General features: G+C 44.7%; 1 protein-coding gene across 3 annotated transcripts in view; it reads right to left on the bottom strand.

Annotated features, from left to right (window-relative positions):
• NDUFB2 (NADH:ubiquinone oxidoreductase subunit B2) overlaps positions 1–13,289 on the bottom strand; it is a 222,834-nt gene extending 209,545 nt beyond the window's left edge. Inside the window, exons 1-4 of one of the 3 annotated variants that reach the window (XM_060633287.2) lie at positions 13,140–13,289; positions 7,960–8,104; positions 6,706–6,808; positions 5,105–5,183 (exon numbers count right to left, since the gene is read on the bottom strand). In XM_060633287.2, the coding sequence (XP_060489270.1) occupies positions 6,734–6,808; positions 7,960–8,104; positions 13,140–13,237 (318 nt within the window). In that variant the 5' untranslated portion in view covers positions 13,238–13,289 and the 3' untranslated portion in view covers positions 5,105–5,183; positions 6,706–6,733. Of the gene's footprint in view, positions 1–5,104; positions 5,187–6,705; positions 6,809–7,959; positions 8,105–13,139 lie in introns of those variants that run through there. The other 2 variants (XM_060633288.2, XM_060633289.2) reach the window with 2 other exon arrangements.
• Between the last annotated feature and the right edge of the window lie 3,337 nt (positions 13,290–16,626).

Below are 16,626 nucleotides of genomic sequence, written 5' to 3'. Positions count from 1 at the left end.
TCATACATGTCAATCCCTGCTTGGTGAGTAGAAGTTACTTGTATGAAAAATATTTTTAAAGTAAGTAGTCGCGATGAATGCCTGGTACATTGTACCGACTGCACTAGGGTGGTGGGGACAGCCTTTTGTCCAGTGTTTGGTGTTGGTGGTGACCCTCAAGTATGTTACGGTGCTGTGCGCTGACTGCTGCCCTCCAGGGGCTCAGCTGAAGTGTGTGCAGTAACTGAGTCATTGAAGGAATCAGTCTGGAGAAGTTCCCCTTGAATTGTATCGGTTTCCAATTTTTCCGACACAACTTCCAAAACATTTTGCGTAGGAACACAGAATGTGCTCGTAGACATGTATTTGAAACTACGCACTTGTGTTTTTTAAAAATGCTAGTTACCCCAAACAGTTCATTTTGTGCATGATTTCACGACCTGAAGTCTGAATGACTCCTAGAATAACGTCAGGTGATGTCAGATAACTGGGCAGTTTCCAGAAGAGAAGTCAACCATTTTAAAACTTCACCTGGAAACCCTATGTCTGAGAATAATGTGAAGGAACAGAAATATCTTCAGGTTGGTACCTTATTTGAGGAATCTGGTTTGTTTTTCATGCCCCTCCAGCTAATCATAAAATTCTGTGGAGACCACTATTTTCTCTGAACTATAGCTTTCTCATCTTAAAAAAAGAAAGTAGTTCTGTAATACAGATACTATAGAAACTTTTTTTTTGAATTGCTTTTTTTAATGTTTATTTATTTTTGAGAGAGACAGAGACAGAATGCGAGTGGGTTTAGGGGCAGAGAGAGAGAAAGAGAGAGACACAGAATCCGAAGCAGGCTCCAGGCTCTGAGCTGTCAGCACAGAGCCCGACGCGGGGCTTGAACTCACGAACTGTGAGATCATGACCTGAGCCGAAGTCGGACACTCAACCGACTGAGCCACCCAGGTGCCCCAAAACTTTTTTTTAGAAACTCATTTTAAAGTAAACTTCATAGAGGATTACAACAAAGTGATTGGGGCCTTATGTTTTAAGAACGTATTACTCTACTAGAAATTTTCCTTAAAACTTGGTCTAGAACGTGAACGCTTTCATTATTGTGATAAAATTCTATCACAAAGCACTCTACCACACCAGTTTTGAGACTTTATCAGGGGCTGTGATAATTGGACCTGCTGTCTGGATTATGTAGTACTCCTAGGCTGATAAATGCCAGTGCAGAAGGAGCTCTTAAAGATAATTCTGGTCCAGGGGCGCCTGGGTGGCTCAGTCGCTTGAGCATCCAATTCTTGCTTTTGGCTCGGGTCATGATCTCAGTTCATGAGTTCAAGCCCAGCATCAGGCTCTGTGCTGACAGTGCAGAGCCTGCTTGAGATTCTTTCCTTCTCTCTGCCCCTCCCCCACTCCTTCTCTCAAAATAAAAAAAAAAGATATTCTGGTCCAGGTCCCCTCATTGTCAGATACTCAATAGGAATCCCCAAGGATGACACAGCCAAGACTCCGGACTTTTGTTTCCAACATCAGCAGCATGCGCCATTTTCTACATGTATGTGTGTGTGTACGATTTTGTTACGGTTTAATAGCTGTAACAAAATTTGGACAGAAGTGGGTGTTCACTCCATGACAGTGAGTTTGTAGCAAGAAGTGGATGTTGTGCCAAGCATACTACACTTGCCCCTGCTGTCTTTGCCAGTCGGTCAAGCCCCTGCTCAGGTACGTGACAAGAGGCGGAGGCCTGGCTGCTGGGATGGGCAGTTCCTGTTTCCCCGCACCATACGCTGTGGCCCCACTGGTGCTTTCTAGGAGGTGGCAGCGGCGGACAGCCAGGCTGACCTCCCACAGAACAGTTTTGGGGGCACACAGGACCCAGAGGACTTCCGTACCTTCCTGTAACATGCGTACAACCAGGGGTCCTTACACAGTACCTCCCTTGTGGTGTTTGTACTCAGGGTTCCATGGGAAACGTTATAAATTTGTGTTAAAATCTGACGCTCTCTGTTGCCATCAGTCATTTCTTCACCACCTGCCTTTCCTTTTTGTGAAGGTCCATCTTTTCCCTCCATCTAGCAGGCCATACCCTAACACTCGGAGTATGCATATACGGGAATGTTTGACAAGTTACAGGAAAGTTTGAGGCTTTCCTATAAAATTGGACTGGGGGCGCCTGGGTGGCGCAGTCGGTTAAGCGTCCGACTTCAGCCAGGTCACGATCTCGCGGTCTGTGAGTTCGAGCCCCGCGTCAGGCTCTGGGCTGATGGCTCGGAGCCTGGAGCCTGTTTCCGATTCTGTGTCTCCCTCTCTCTCTGCCCCTCCCCCGTTCATGCTCTGTCTCTCTCTGTCCCAAAAATAAATAAAAAAAAAAAAAAACGTTGAAAAAAAAAAAAAAAATTGGACTGGGACTCAAGCGTCACCATAAACTTGGCTTGGACCCAGTGGTCTAGAAAGAACAGTTGCTTACATTTAGAGATCATTTCCTTCACAGCAGATGTGGTTCTAGAGGCTTCATGTGCTAACACATTTAATCTAATCCCTTTTACAAATGTGGAAGTTGAAGAAGAGATCAAATAAGGAATGCACCCAAAGTCACATCAAGTAAATGGTAAAGCAGTGAGTCAGATCCAGCAAGTTTGACCCCAGACTGAATTCATGAAGCACTGTGCCAGTTTTTCAAACGGAGTCCCTTAGTGGGTGGTAGAACCTGGCTCAGTTAACCATTTTAGAATAAGAGAAAGTAGTGTGTATCACAGGTAAGTACTGTGTCATAAAACTTTTGGATTATACACACAAGCATATATTCTAGGCCACCGTGTAAAATTAGCGAGTAGGTCATGATCAAAAAGGCTCACACAATGCTGTACTGACTCTCACAAGCTGACTTGGCCTAGAGCCAGGCTGGCGAGCCAGGATCTGAACCTCAGCTCTCAATTGTGTGAGCTTGGGCAAGTTACCAATCTATAGGTCAGTGTCCTCGTCTATAAAATGTGGACTTAACATGTGCAAAGTGTTTGCCACGGTGCCTGGCCCATAGTTAAGCCATAAGCTTTCTCTAACTACATAGCCATCGCTCACATGTACGTCACGCTTTGGTACCTTCTCCTACTTTATTTTCCCATAAGCTGTACAGCTGCCCCCTGAACATGGGTTTGAACTATAATGGTTCACTTATACACGATTCTTTTTGATAAAGACAGTACAGTACTATAAACGTATTTTCTGTTTTTTTCTCTAGCTTTACTGTAATACAGTATATAACACACATAATGTGCCAAACATGTTAACTGCCTGTTACCAGTAAGGCTTCTAGTCAGCAGTAGGCCATTAAGTTCTGGGGGAGCCAAAAGTTATACCCGGACTTTCGACTCCACAGGGGTGGCACCCCAACCCCTGGGTGGTTCGAGTCAAATGTGATAGGGTGGAGGCTTTTTAAAGTTACCTTTCATTCAAATCAGGCAACTCTGATTTCTAAGGCAAAGAGGTTAATGGGACTATCTTACTTGAGTTCGGGGTTACAGATGAGTACGGATCAATAAAACACTTTGTGAGGGGGAGGGGGGGCGCAGAGAGAATAAAAATTAGACCTAAAAAGTACAGAGACGAGACGGCTTTTTAAAGATCTTACAGACTTAACAGCTGAGACCATGCCCTCTTCTCCAGGTAAGTGAACACAAAACAAGAAGAAGTGTCTAGCAACAGGCTCTTGACTACTGGAGCTGGAGGGGGGAGGGGGAAACTGTTCCCCTTGCTTCAGCTTTGCTGCCTTTGTGCCTACTCCTGACACCTGAGGACCAAGGATCACTTCTGTTTAGAGCCTGCCAGAGGCTTCTCACTGCATCGAACATAAAATCCAAACCTGCAACCATGACCTGTTAACCTCATCTAGTCCCCTGGGCTCCTCACCTACTGGAGCCCCACTGGACTTTGTGCTCCTGAAACATAGTGACCTTGGTCCCACCCTAGACCTTGCTTCTTGCGACTGCTTGTCCCTGGAGCACTCTCCCCTTGAGACTCTCACACAGATGGTTTCTCCTACCTGTTCAGGTGCCTCCCACCCAAAAGATCAGTACCCACCTATCTGTAGCACATCACCCAACATCATTTCCTTCGGGGCACTTAGTAAATCTCACGTAATCAATTTGTGTCTGTCTTCCCTTCCTAAAGTCTTTTAAGTTCCTTAAGAACCGGGTCATCTTGGGATGCCTAGATGGCTCAGTCGGTTAAGCATCTGGCTCTTGGTTTCGGTTCAGGTCATGATCTCATGGTTTTGTGAGTTCAAGCCCCACATCAGGTTCTGTGCTGGCAGCGCAGACTGTGCTTGGGATTCTGTCTCCCTCTCTCTCTCTGCCCCTCCCCCACTCCTGCTCTCTCTCTAAATCAAAAACCTTAAACATGAAAAAAAAAAATCATCTTATGGGTCTTGTTCAGCAATGTCTTGCCTACACTCCAGTGGTTAAAAACCTAAATTAAAAATATGAACAGTTATGTTTCTGGGCAAATCATGAAGCCATTCTATACTGCAGATTTTTATCTGTGGACAGAAGAAAATTCTGTCCTATCAGAACTGTGATGCTACAGAAAGTTGGAAGGTATTTCGAAACACATTTTAGAACAAGTGGAATATCCTATTTCACCAGTATCTCCCATTCCTCCAGTCGTAAGAATTCCTAGTTAGACATGTATCTCAGGTCCACAAACGGCCACTTAACACCGCCCAGCCCACAAGCGATAATATAAACACAAGAAATGGACCACACAAACCTCTCACCTCTGTATGTCGGGCAAGAAAACACCAGCAGTAGAGAAGTGGCAAGAGTTTTCACGTTAACTGTCAACATACATAGGACTACAACATTCACTAGGAGGGCAGTATCGCTCTGCAGTTAAGTGCAGGGCCAGGCCTAATGTCACTACTCATCAATGTGTGACCCTAAGGCAAAGTTACTTCATCTCCTTGAGCCTGAATTTCCTCACTGAGAAGTGGAGCTAATGTCTGTCTACACCATGGGGTACCCCAGAGGATCCAGTGACGGGGCCTGTAACCAGTTAGGACAGCAGTTGGGAGCATAGGAAATAATCCATAGAGGGTGGCTGTCGTTATCAGAAACATCCATAACTCAGTTCCTCACTGTTGACCAAAACACTTTAATGTACAACTTTCAGGTACGATATGAAGTCCTCAATCGCTTGAAACTTTCGCCCGACTCCTGCAGGGAAACAAAAGTAGAAAGCTTTAAGTACTTTTATTTTCAATAATTCAAATCCATAACTTTTATTCAATTATTCAAGCATTCACTGAGCACCAATCATGAGAGTAGTCTTATAGAGTACCTTCTCAAAGGGTTTACAGTCTCATCTTTAAAATGTTAATGACTGTGTGAGAATACTGGGAAATCTGTAAGAAGAGGAGGTTTGTGCTGGCAGTCACGTTACCAAAGGGAAGGAGGGTCCTGCTAACGGAGACCCCTGGTTTACCCACGGTAAATCCAGAGACACAAAACAAGCTGTGAGACAGTTTAACCACCTGCCCTTGGGGGACATTTTTTTCCTCTCCCTCTCCTCCCCACATACCCTAAAACTGCTGTAATTTTCATGTCAATAAGTTACTTTTTTTTCCTTAAAAAAATTGTTTTTTAATGTTTATTTTTCAGAGCAAGACAGACAGGGTACAAGCAGGGGAGGGGCAGAGAGAGGGAGACACAGAATCTGAAGAAGGTTGCAGGCTCTCAGCTGTTAGCACAGAGCCCGACGCAGGGCTCAAACTCACATGAGATCATGACCTGGGCCAAAGCCGGGCACTTAACCAACTGAGCCACCCAGGTGCCCCTCAATAAGCTACTTCTAATTAAAATTATAATAGCAATACTAATAGTATGATGGAATGGGAACATTTTTCATTTAATGCTTCCTAGCATTTAAAATGATTCCTGAAAATAAATAAAACAATTTCTAAGGCCTTCTGAGTGCTGGCAATTATTAATGCAATGATTGATTTAAAAAACATGTTACATGAGAATGTCTTAACCCCTGAAGGTTCTAGTAGAACCTTCCTTTCAAACTAAGAAAAACTCTGATTCCTAATTTGGAAAAATGAAAGGACCATAACCTTTTACTGTTTAGGGTTAATCTCCACACAATTCCGTATCGTAACACTTCTCATAAGCTGGAACTTTCTATACTTTAACACTCAGAGTAGAGCATGGTATTTCTGCAACTACAAACATAACTGCAAGCTCTGTATCTGCCTTATCCACCACTATAATCCCCCTGTGGAGTTGATACTTTAGAAAAGTCTTTGATCAATAAATAGATAGGGGCGCCTGGGTGACTCAGGCAGTTAAGCGTTCAACTCACGTTCGGCTCAGGTCGTGATCTCACATTCATGAGACGGAACCCCACAATGGGCTCCGTGCTGTGGGCAGAGCCTGCTTGGGATTCTCTCTCCTGCTCTCTGCCTCTCCTGCACTCTCAAACACTAAAAAAAAAAAAAAAAAAAAAAAAAAGATGGCTAAATGGGACCCTGAATCATAACATGACTCAGGAAAAGAGAATTTTTTAAAACAAATATTGAAAAGGAAGAGGAGACAGCAAATATGAAAATACTAAAGGCAGAAGTCAGACACAATACAGTTAATTGTCCATCATGATTTTAGAAAGACCATCATAAAGTCAAAACATTTTTATCAACACAAGGCAAACAAGTTTCCAAAGGAATGTGGGGCATACCCACCTGTAAAGAGTTCAATCGACACTTTCAGTCTTCATCATCAGGGAGGATACCTAGTTCTTCATCTGTCCACTGGGAAGGATCTGGATATGGAAAGTGACCCTGGGGACAACCGTTCAAAAAAAGGTAAAGAATCTACATATATTCCATACGGTGAATTAAATTCAAAAGAAAAAAAATTTAAGGCTGTCCTACACACAGACCCTGACATGCCACAGGAACAAATTCTACTATACTATTTGCTCATGCGACTGTTCTTCAACCTGTTCAATATGAGCTGTGGCCTGAACTTCAAAGCCTACCCATTTTGGAGCCAGCAGCCCGAGCCAGCATTTCAGTATGCACCCATGATGGACGGTAGGGAGAAGGTACCCCACATCTCGACAATGCGTTAAAGCCCTGGTAAAATATAACGTCTCAAAGTGTCCTGTCAATCCTGACGGGAGATCAGGAAGCCTCAGGTGGGCTCATTCATCTTCAGTCCCGACTCAGGGCATTTCTGGTGGCATCATCGTCTCAGGCCAAGCAGCCACATACAGGCCTGACAGCGGACCTACAGCGAGCTAGGGGTGTCCACGTGCTGCCAATTCAGACACCAAACAGCTCCCTACAGGGGGACAAGAGCACAGAGTTCTAAGGGAAATGGGACATGAATCAAGCCGATGCATCAAAGATTTGCGTATGAAGATTTTTTTCCTATCTAGATCAACGAGCACAGATTTCAACGGTGGAAAGGTTTAATTTCCTGGAGAACAGAGTCCCTGCAAAGGTGATAAAAACTCAGTTGAGGCTAGTAACATGTTAGAAGGTTACCAGCAGCTAACTTCTCAAGACAAATTAGCCCACGTCTCTCCCACCCCGATCTGGCTGCCCTGGGCCCCTGCACAGACTAGATGACATTGAGCATTTAAAGCAACTGAAGTCTGAAACTTAACCCACCAAGGAACCCCTGGTTCAGAAGGTAAAAGAATTAGTTTCTAGTCTTCCTTCCGAATATGACAACCTAACAGAAACCGTAAGAGATGGATTACCAACCTGTACACCTGTGGGTAGAAAAGGTCAGAGATCATGTATTTCATTTGTTAATAGGATTCTGCATGTCCCCAAGGACAACATGGTAAAGGGATACATCCAGACAGCAAAACGGTCTACAGACAGGAAATGAAAAAGCTAAGCTATTGATATATTAGTAATAACAATCTAATTAATTATAATACTCTATTAATATATTAGAATTATTGTCCTGCACTTACCAGCACAGCATCCGAGTCATGCCAAAAACGCCAGAGAATCCAGAACCACATGGTCCCACTGAAGAACTCGGCCTGGACCACCTGGGACTTGGTCAGCTGGGGAAACTGCCTATACCGAGGCTCGATATGCCCCCCACCACCGGCACTATGATGCAAAACAAAATGTTACACCGCTTGGTGCCTCTTCAAAGTATGAAATCATACAAAATTTTAAAGTTAAATCTAGAAACTGAATCTAACATTTGTTTTTGTTTTTGTTTTTAAGTTTTATTTATTTATTTTGCAGAGAGAGAGAAAGCACACAAGCAGGGACAGGCAGACAGACAGAGAGAGACACAGAATCCGAAGCAGGCTCCAGGCTCCGAGCTGTCAGCACAGAGCCCGACGCGGAGCCTGACCCCACGAACCGTGAGATCATTACCTGAGCCGAAGCCAGACGCTTAACCGACTGAGCCACCCAGGTGCCCCTAAATCTAACATTTCTCATCTCCTCCATGAAATACAGGTTGACAGACCTGCACAGTCCCTTGAAACTCATTTTTCATAAGCCTGCTTTTAAATTTGTTTGGCAGCAAAAAACTGGCCTGCACTGATGAGATTATTATTTCCCTTTAGTGAATATTCATGTATTTTACAGCAGAAATATGAACGTGTTGATAATGGGATACCGGCCTCAAGTTTTAGTCCAGGGAAGTGAACCTGCAGCAGTACGTCACTTAGCTGATCCAGAAAAACAAATGGGCAAATTAATTTTGTTCTGTTTAGCCATCTATTTCAAAGGCAAATTATGTCCTCTGCTCTATTACAGTCTTTATTAAAAGACCACTATATGGGAATGACGACTCAGCAAATCCTTTTTTTTTTTTTTCTCAGTTTATTTATTTTTTTTGGTAATCTTGACACCCAATGTGAGGCCGGAACTCATGACCCTAAAAAAAAATTTTTTTAATACATAAAAGCAAATGTTTACTTTAAAAAAATAAATAATAAGCTAATACTTCTGAACAGAGCAAAGAGCCTCAAAACAGTAAGTCCAATCAACTTTTCCTGGTTTTTGTTTTCATTTCAATATTGATAAACTGGGGGACACAATCCCTAAGGGCTGCAGTCTTTTTATTCAGTTAGATTTTAATTATTATAGGTGGACTCTAACGTAATATAATTTGTACCGAATGGTGTTATTGTCAAGATCTATTTAGCAGCTATACATATTCTATGATACAGAAGTTTAAAGAGAATTTCTATATAAAATGTACAGTGTTCACAAATTTCATTTCAGGTAAGACCCAGCTTGTAAAACAATGTTCTCTTCTGTGCAGCATAGAAATGAATAACTGTACCAAAACTGCACTAACATTTCTTCAAACTGTGCTGTAGATTTGAGAACATCACTAGATCTATGGTTCCTTATACATTCTTACCCACCACCCTTATTATCCTCTCCTACTCTTTTAACATTTTTTTAATGTTCATTTATGTTTTTGAAAGGGAAGGAAGGGGCAGAGAGAGTGAGTGAGACGCAGAAGCTGAAGCAGGCTCCAGGCTGTCAGCAAAGAGCCCAACTGGGAGCTTCAAATTCACAAACCTTGAGATCATGACCTGAGCTGAAGTCGGACGCTTAACCGACTGAGCCACCCAGGCGCCCCTATCCTCTCCCTTTAATTGTTAAAGGTTATTAATAATCATCATATATTGTTTACCATGTGCCAAACACCAAAGTAAGCATTTTAAATGCATTATCATTTATTTTCATAACCCTATAGACTGAGCCTATGGTTACTAATATTCACAAATGAAAACACTGGGGGATTATTTGGTGGCAAAGCCCAAGCTCTTAAATACTGCCTACAAACAACATTAATAATTTTCTCATTTTATGAATCAAAGACACAGTTCTTAATTAGAATTCCCATCAGCATGATACCACACTGAAGAGATAAAGTTTCATTTTTATGTAAGTATTTACCCAGTATATTACACATCTATTTGGAAGGCTCTACATAAAATATTAATGGATGGTGTAAGAGGTGATTCCTATTTTTGCATATGTATTTAAATTTTTATTAACTTTTTTTTAAGTTTATTTTATTTATTTTGAGAGACAGCGAGAGCATGAGCAGGGTAGGGGCAGAGGGAGAGAGAGAATCCCAAGCGGATAGCGTGGGGTTCTATCTCCCATAACGTGATCATGACCTGAACTGAAACCTAGGGTCTGATGCTTAACTGGCTGACCACTCAGGCACCCCTTAAGTTTTGGTTTAAATTCCAGTTAGTTAACATACAGAGTAATATTAGTTTCAGACGTATAATATAGAAATCCAAAACTTCCATGCAACACCCAGTGCTCATCACAAGTGCCCTCCTCAGTCCCCATCACCTAGGTCACCCATCCCCCCACCCACCTCCTGTCTGGTAACCATCAGTTTGTTCTCTAGGGTTAAGAGTCTGTTTCTTGGTTGCCTCTCTCTTTTTCCCTGCCTTCGCTCATTTGTTTTTCTTAAATTCCACATATGAATGAAATAATATGGTCTTTTTCTATGACTGAATTCACTTAGCATTACACTCTGGATCTACTCACGTTGTGGCAAATGGCAAGATTTCATTTTTTTATGGCTGAGTAATATGGATTTTTTGTTTGTTTTTATTTTTTTATTTTTATTTTTTAACGTTTTATTTTTATTTTTGAGACAGAGACAGAGCATGAACGGGGTAGGGGCAGAGAGAGAGGGAGACACAGAATCGGAAGCAGGCTCCAGGCTCCGGGCTCCGAGCTGTCAGCACAGAGCCCGACGCGGGGCTCGAACTCACGGACCGCGAGATCGTGACCTGAGCTGAAGTCGGACGCTTAACCGACTGAGCCACCCAGGCGCCCCTGTTTGTTTGTTTTTAAATAGTGACCACATATTACTTTTAAAAGGCACCTTCAAGGGGCGCCTGGGTGGCTCAGTCAGTTGGGCGGCTGACTTCGGCTCAGGTCATGATCTCACAGTTTGTGGATTTGAGCCCCATGGCAGGCTCTGTGTTGACAGCTCAGAGCCTGGAGTCTGCCTCGGATTCTGTGTCTCCCCCATCTCTCTGTTCCTCCCCTGCTTGTTCTGTCTCCAAAAAATAAATAAACATTAAAAAAAATAAAAGGCTCCCTCAAGCATCATTGCTTTACGACCTGAAGAATATATCACACTGTTTCTGTAATGCCATCATGTGCCAATTTTATTTAACAGTATTTATTCAGGACCTATCTATGCATATAAATACTTCATTTTACAAACAAACTATGGGGATGAGAATTCAATATATTGTAACAACAGGCTTCCTCTTTGATACGTTTTAGATACAAGGGCCCATCAGTTAAATTCATTAAAATAATATTTGAGAATTACAGTTCAAACTCACTACCAGGAACTCTCCACATTTCATTATTGCCACAGTGACCTGCTGTTTTAACTATGACTTGAAATAAGTGGGTCGTTGGGGCGCCTGGCTGGCTCAGTTGGTAGAGCACGCAGCTCTGGATCTCAGGGTCATGAATTTGAGTCCCACACTGGGTGGAGAGAGCATTTAAAAAAAAAAAAAAAAAAAAAAGAGGGGCACATGGTGGTTCAGGTCATAATCCCACAGTTCATGGATTTGAGCCCCACGTCTGGCTTTGTGCTGAGCTTGTTCAGAGCCTGGAACCTGCTTCAGATTCTGTCTCCCTCTCTCTCTGCCCTTCCCCTGCTCACGTTCTCTCTCCTTCAAAATAAACAAACATTAAATTTTTTTTTTTTTTTTTTAAGACAGGCACCTATGTAGCTCAGTGGGTTAAGCATGCAACTCCTGACTTCCGCTCAGGTCACGAACTCGCGGTTAGTTGAGATCAAGCCCCTCATCGGGTTCTGCCCTGACAGTGCACAGTCGGCTTGGGATTCTCTCTCCCTCTCTACCCCTCCCTTGCTCATGCTCTCTCTCTCAAAATAAGTAAATAAACAGTAAAAAGAAAAAAACAAACTTCCAAGGCCAAACAGCTAGACTGTGGCAGAGGTGACATTTGAATTGAGGCAGTTTGAGGCCACAATCCTGCTTTTAACCACTACCCTACCCTGCCTCTTGGAAAAACGTAGATGATGATCTAAGGGGCCTGGGACATCACCTGTAAAAATCGGGCGTTCTACTTTCTGTCCTGCTCGTACTGAATCTCTGCACTACCAATTCATTTTTGGCAGAAGTGCCCTCCCTTGGCATCCCAGCACTATGATCTCCAGTTGAATTTTTGGGCTGCCTCACGGGTGACTCCTCTATTGGTCATTCTCTAAATTCTGGCGTTGCGAGAGTGAACCCTAACACGAACTATGGGATTCGGAGATAATGTGTCAATCGATTCTGCCAAAGGGAACATTCTCATAGGGAATGTTGATAATGGAGGAGGCTATGCATGAGAACAGGGGCCTTATGGGAAGTCTCTGTACCTACCACTCAATTCTGCTGTGAACCCAAAACAGTTCTAAAAAATAAGATCTCTTTTTTTTTTTTTTTTTTTTTTTATTCCTATATTGTCCAAGCATCCACTTTTGGCTCTCTTCTCACCCTTGGGCACTCTCTCTGGGTGATCACCTCCACAACCTTAAGAGAATTCATCCTCCACCCTGAAGCCAGAGTAACTATTCAGAATGGAATTAAAATCTGGTTATGTGACATCTAATTAAAACCTCGCTGGGATCGCTATCGCCTCCGTTAGAAATCCTCCAGCCGGGCATGCGGACATTCCCTCCCTACGTCCCAAGGTCTCCCGAGGCACTTCGGACACTCCTTGCCTCGCACTTGACGCTTCAAAACACACCGTACAGGTTGTTTCCTCTGCCAGAACGCCCTCGCCTCCCCCAACTCCTGCTCTCGCTTCCAGATCAGCTCCAGCTTGCCTCCACGTTCAACTGAATTTCCCAAAGGTAGGCTCCCCTGGGGCAGGAGCGGCCCCCCGCACAGTGGAAAACCTGCCAAGCAAACAGTGCCCCGGCGCCCACTGCCCCCCGGCTCTCCCTGGCCCCCACGTCACGGACCGGGACTCCAAGTCCCAGCATGCCTCGGGGCGGAGATCGCTGGAGAGACCCGGTCCGCCCAGGTGCCCGGCGTCAAGGTGAGGGCGTCCCGAAGACCGGCGCTTTCCGTTAGAAACAGGCGGGGCCCCTCTCCCAGCCAACACTCACTGACGGACTCCAGTGCCTCCAGCCGCCCCGGAGCCGCGGCCTCTGAACAAGTGGTTTCCAACCCGAAAGAAAGGCGCCAACCGCTTCAGAGCCGACATGCCAGCCCGCGTCCGGATCGCCGTTCCCAGGCCGCACCGCCTCTTACGTCACTTCCCCCCGGCGCCCCGCCCCGTTACGTCATGACGTCGCCCCGCCCCTCTCCCAGAAGGTGGCGTTTGCCGGGGAAAGGCTTTAGGAGTCTCCCGGCTTCAGGCTCAGCTTTAGGAGACGCTCTTGGCGCGCTTGTGCTGGGAAACCAACACTGAGTCTGCTCACTCGCTCCTCTCTGACTGCTCATCTACACGGTGTTTTCCCACCTCCATCCGCTCCTCTGCCTGTTCTTCCCTAGTTAACTGCCTTCTGGACCCCCCTTAAGGCTGCTAGACCCTTTCTGAAGCAGAGGACCTGCCCAAAGCGAGTCCTTTGTGCTCTCCTCTCCTGCAAGAGGCTCACAACAGTTTTCTTTAAAGTCTTCGTTTTTTTTATTGTTCTGCCACTTGATTACCAACCAGCAGCCAGTGGTGCGTAAATACCAGTACATGGACTGGTGGCATCAGAATCACCTAAGGAGCCCGATCCCAGATACTCTTCAGTCTGGAGCAAGGCCGAGGAATCTGCATGTTAGCGTGCCCTCCAGTTTATGCAGTGCTCTAATTCCCTGATCCTGAGCCAACCCTAGATTCTTGACTTTTGTCTCCTAATATTGCCTTCTATTAAATCCTGGATGGACTCTAAGCTCCTCTAGACACCCACACCACCATCTCCCCCCAACCCTCCCAGAAATTCTTAGGGTCTTTACTTACCGGTTATGGTCTTCCTAAAAAGTTGCAAGTTTGATTAACTGATTTATTTTTTTAAGTTTGTTTATTTATTTGAGAGAGAGTGTGCTCACATGCGAGCGGGGGCGGGGAAGAGAGGGAGAGACAGAATCCCTAGCAAGCTGCATGCTGTCAGGGCAGGGCCCAGCTGGGGCTTGATCTCCCCAACCTGAGATCGTGACCTGAGCCAAAGTGAAGAGTCGATTGCTTAACCGACTGAGCCACCCAGGCACCCCCCACAAGGTTAATTTATAAACTTAGCCTGCCAGCCTCACACCTGGGAGATTTGAAATGCATCGTTTGCTAAGCCCTGAAGACTTCATTCTCAGAGTCACAAGCATGAAGAAGAGGATACTTACGGAGAGAAATGCAGACCTAAATTTAGGGATTTCAGTGCACTGAATATAACTGACATCCTTCCTGTGCCAAGATCTGGGTCTCCATGTGCCCTGTAACAGGAAACCTGTCTCCCTGGAGTTACACTCACATAAAGCTTGGGATTACTGAGTTGCCTTGTGACCTTCTGAGCAGCCTATTAATTTAACCCCTGGCCCTGTAGAACTCTCTCCCCTCCCAACTTGTAAGCTGGTGTATAGAGGAGAGAATCCACTATTTTCTGGATGAAAGTTGACTTTCCAGTTGATACACAAGAGCATGGCTTCCTCTGAGCCACTTACCCTTTCTAGTGACATGTATGACCACTAAGATATGAAGTTCATGAACTGGGAAGACAGAGCTTTCCATTCTTCCTTGGGAGCTCACTGCCCAAGCTACACAACTTCCCCGATCCCAGCAAAGAATGAATTTGTGATTGCAAGGCCAAGGGGCGGGGCGGGGGGGGGGGGGGGGGGAGGTGGAGCACAGCTTAAACAAAAAAAAGCCAAAAGATCTGGAGTTCAAATAGAGTGAATAGAGTCAAATCGAGTTAATAGCTCTATTAGCTCTATTAAAGTCAAGTCACTTTACTTCTCTGAGTATCAGTGGCCCCATCTGAGTGCGAGTCTTCTAAGAGTACCTAGCCCACCACATGTACTCAGGAAATGTTTATTCTTTGTTATTCTTTCCTTTCCTCCTAGCAAAAGCTATTCAGGGGAATTAAAATTCATCCACTCTTCCCATCTTTTTTGCTGAATTACTAAACAAGAAGTTTTAACTTCAATGCTTGCTTGTAATATTAAATAATTATAATAATGCTTGTAAGAAAAATAGTTTTATAGACCATTTGTAGGACCCTTGGCTTTAATGCCTTGCATTAACAAATTCTGATTTTACTATAAAGTTTATGGTCCCAATCAGTAAAATATTTTGACCAGGTAGCAGTGATGCCTATTTGTTTTCTAGACACGCTTTAAGAATTCCAAAGGGGCTGGGCGCCTGGGTGGCTCTGTCAGTTAGGGACAGACCCTAACTGACCTAACATACAGCATCTAACCCCAAATCAAGAACCTATTCCTTGGCTGGGAATAGAAAACAAAGCAAGGAAGCAAGGAGGGGAGAGAAAAAACAAAACAAACTTTTGTTCACACAACTTCATGTATCATTTCATTTCCTACGTTTAAAGGCTTGATCTCCCTTTCTCTAGAAGTCTTAGAAAGAAGAAAGGAACCCATCTGTCCAGCGGTTTTAGTAACGCAGAAATGAACCTTATTCTTTCTACTTTAGAAGGGATTGAGTTGTGGTCGCTCTTCAGGGGACAGCCACCATGCTGCCCCTTTATCCACTTACACCCAAGTCAGTAGCCTTTTCTCGGTAAGAAGACGACTTTAGAAATCAGATGTAGCATTCTTTAAGATGCTGAATTTAAAAATCAGCCAATTACCTACATTAAAGCACATCTGTTGCCCATTTTTCTCCTCTTTGAGACAGCCTGTGTTCATTTTCGGCTGCTGCTATAATGGCTCCTGAGGAACTGAGGCCCTCAGTCCAACAGCCCACGAGGAACTGAAGTGTGCCAACAGCCACGTGAATGAGCCTGGCATCGCACCCACCCCTGTGGAGACTCAAGATGCCCTCAGCCTGGGCAAAACCCTGAGCAGGGGACCTGGCTAGACTGCACCCAGATTTCTGACCTGCAGACACTGTGAGGTACTAAGTTTTGTTGTTTTTCAGCCACTAAGTTTGGGGTAGTTTGTATGCGATGTTAGATAACTAACACATGCCACCAATAGTTTGATTAAATCCATCGGCTTTAAGGCAAAGCTCAGTACTGCTGAGACAGGCTCAGGGCGGCACCCACCCTGCACTTGGACCCTCTCTCACCTCACAGCGTAGGTGTACGTGCACCGGACACAAGGGCTCTGTGTCTGGCTAGAGTGCCCGTGAGGAAGCAGAACAGTGCCACTGCCCACCCCAGCTATCTGGAGCCACCCCAACCCCTCACTGCCTGACTAGAGTGCCCTCCCCTCAAGACTTGATAAGTAAAGGGGTGCCTGGGCGGCTCAGTTGGTTAAGCGTCCAACTTTTTATTTGGGCTCAGGTCATGATCTCACAGTTCGTGGGTTCGAGCCCCGCGAGGGGCTCTGTGCTGACAGCATGGAGCCTGCTTGGGAATCTCAATCAATCTCTCTCTCTCTCTCTCTCTCTCTCTCTGCCCCTCCCCTGCTCACACACACTCTCTCTCAAAAATAAAC

The sequence above is a fragment of the Panthera onca genome, chromosome A2, assembly GCF_046562875.1.
Source record: "Panthera onca isolate mPanOnc1 chromosome A2, mPanOnc1 haplotype 2, whole genome shotgun sequence".
NCBI lineage: Eukaryota > Metazoa > Chordata > Mammalia > Carnivora > Felidae > Panthera > Panthera onca.
The sequence above is the reverse complement of the archived record's forward strand: the minus strand, read 5'-3'. Positions and strand labels throughout refer to the sequence as shown.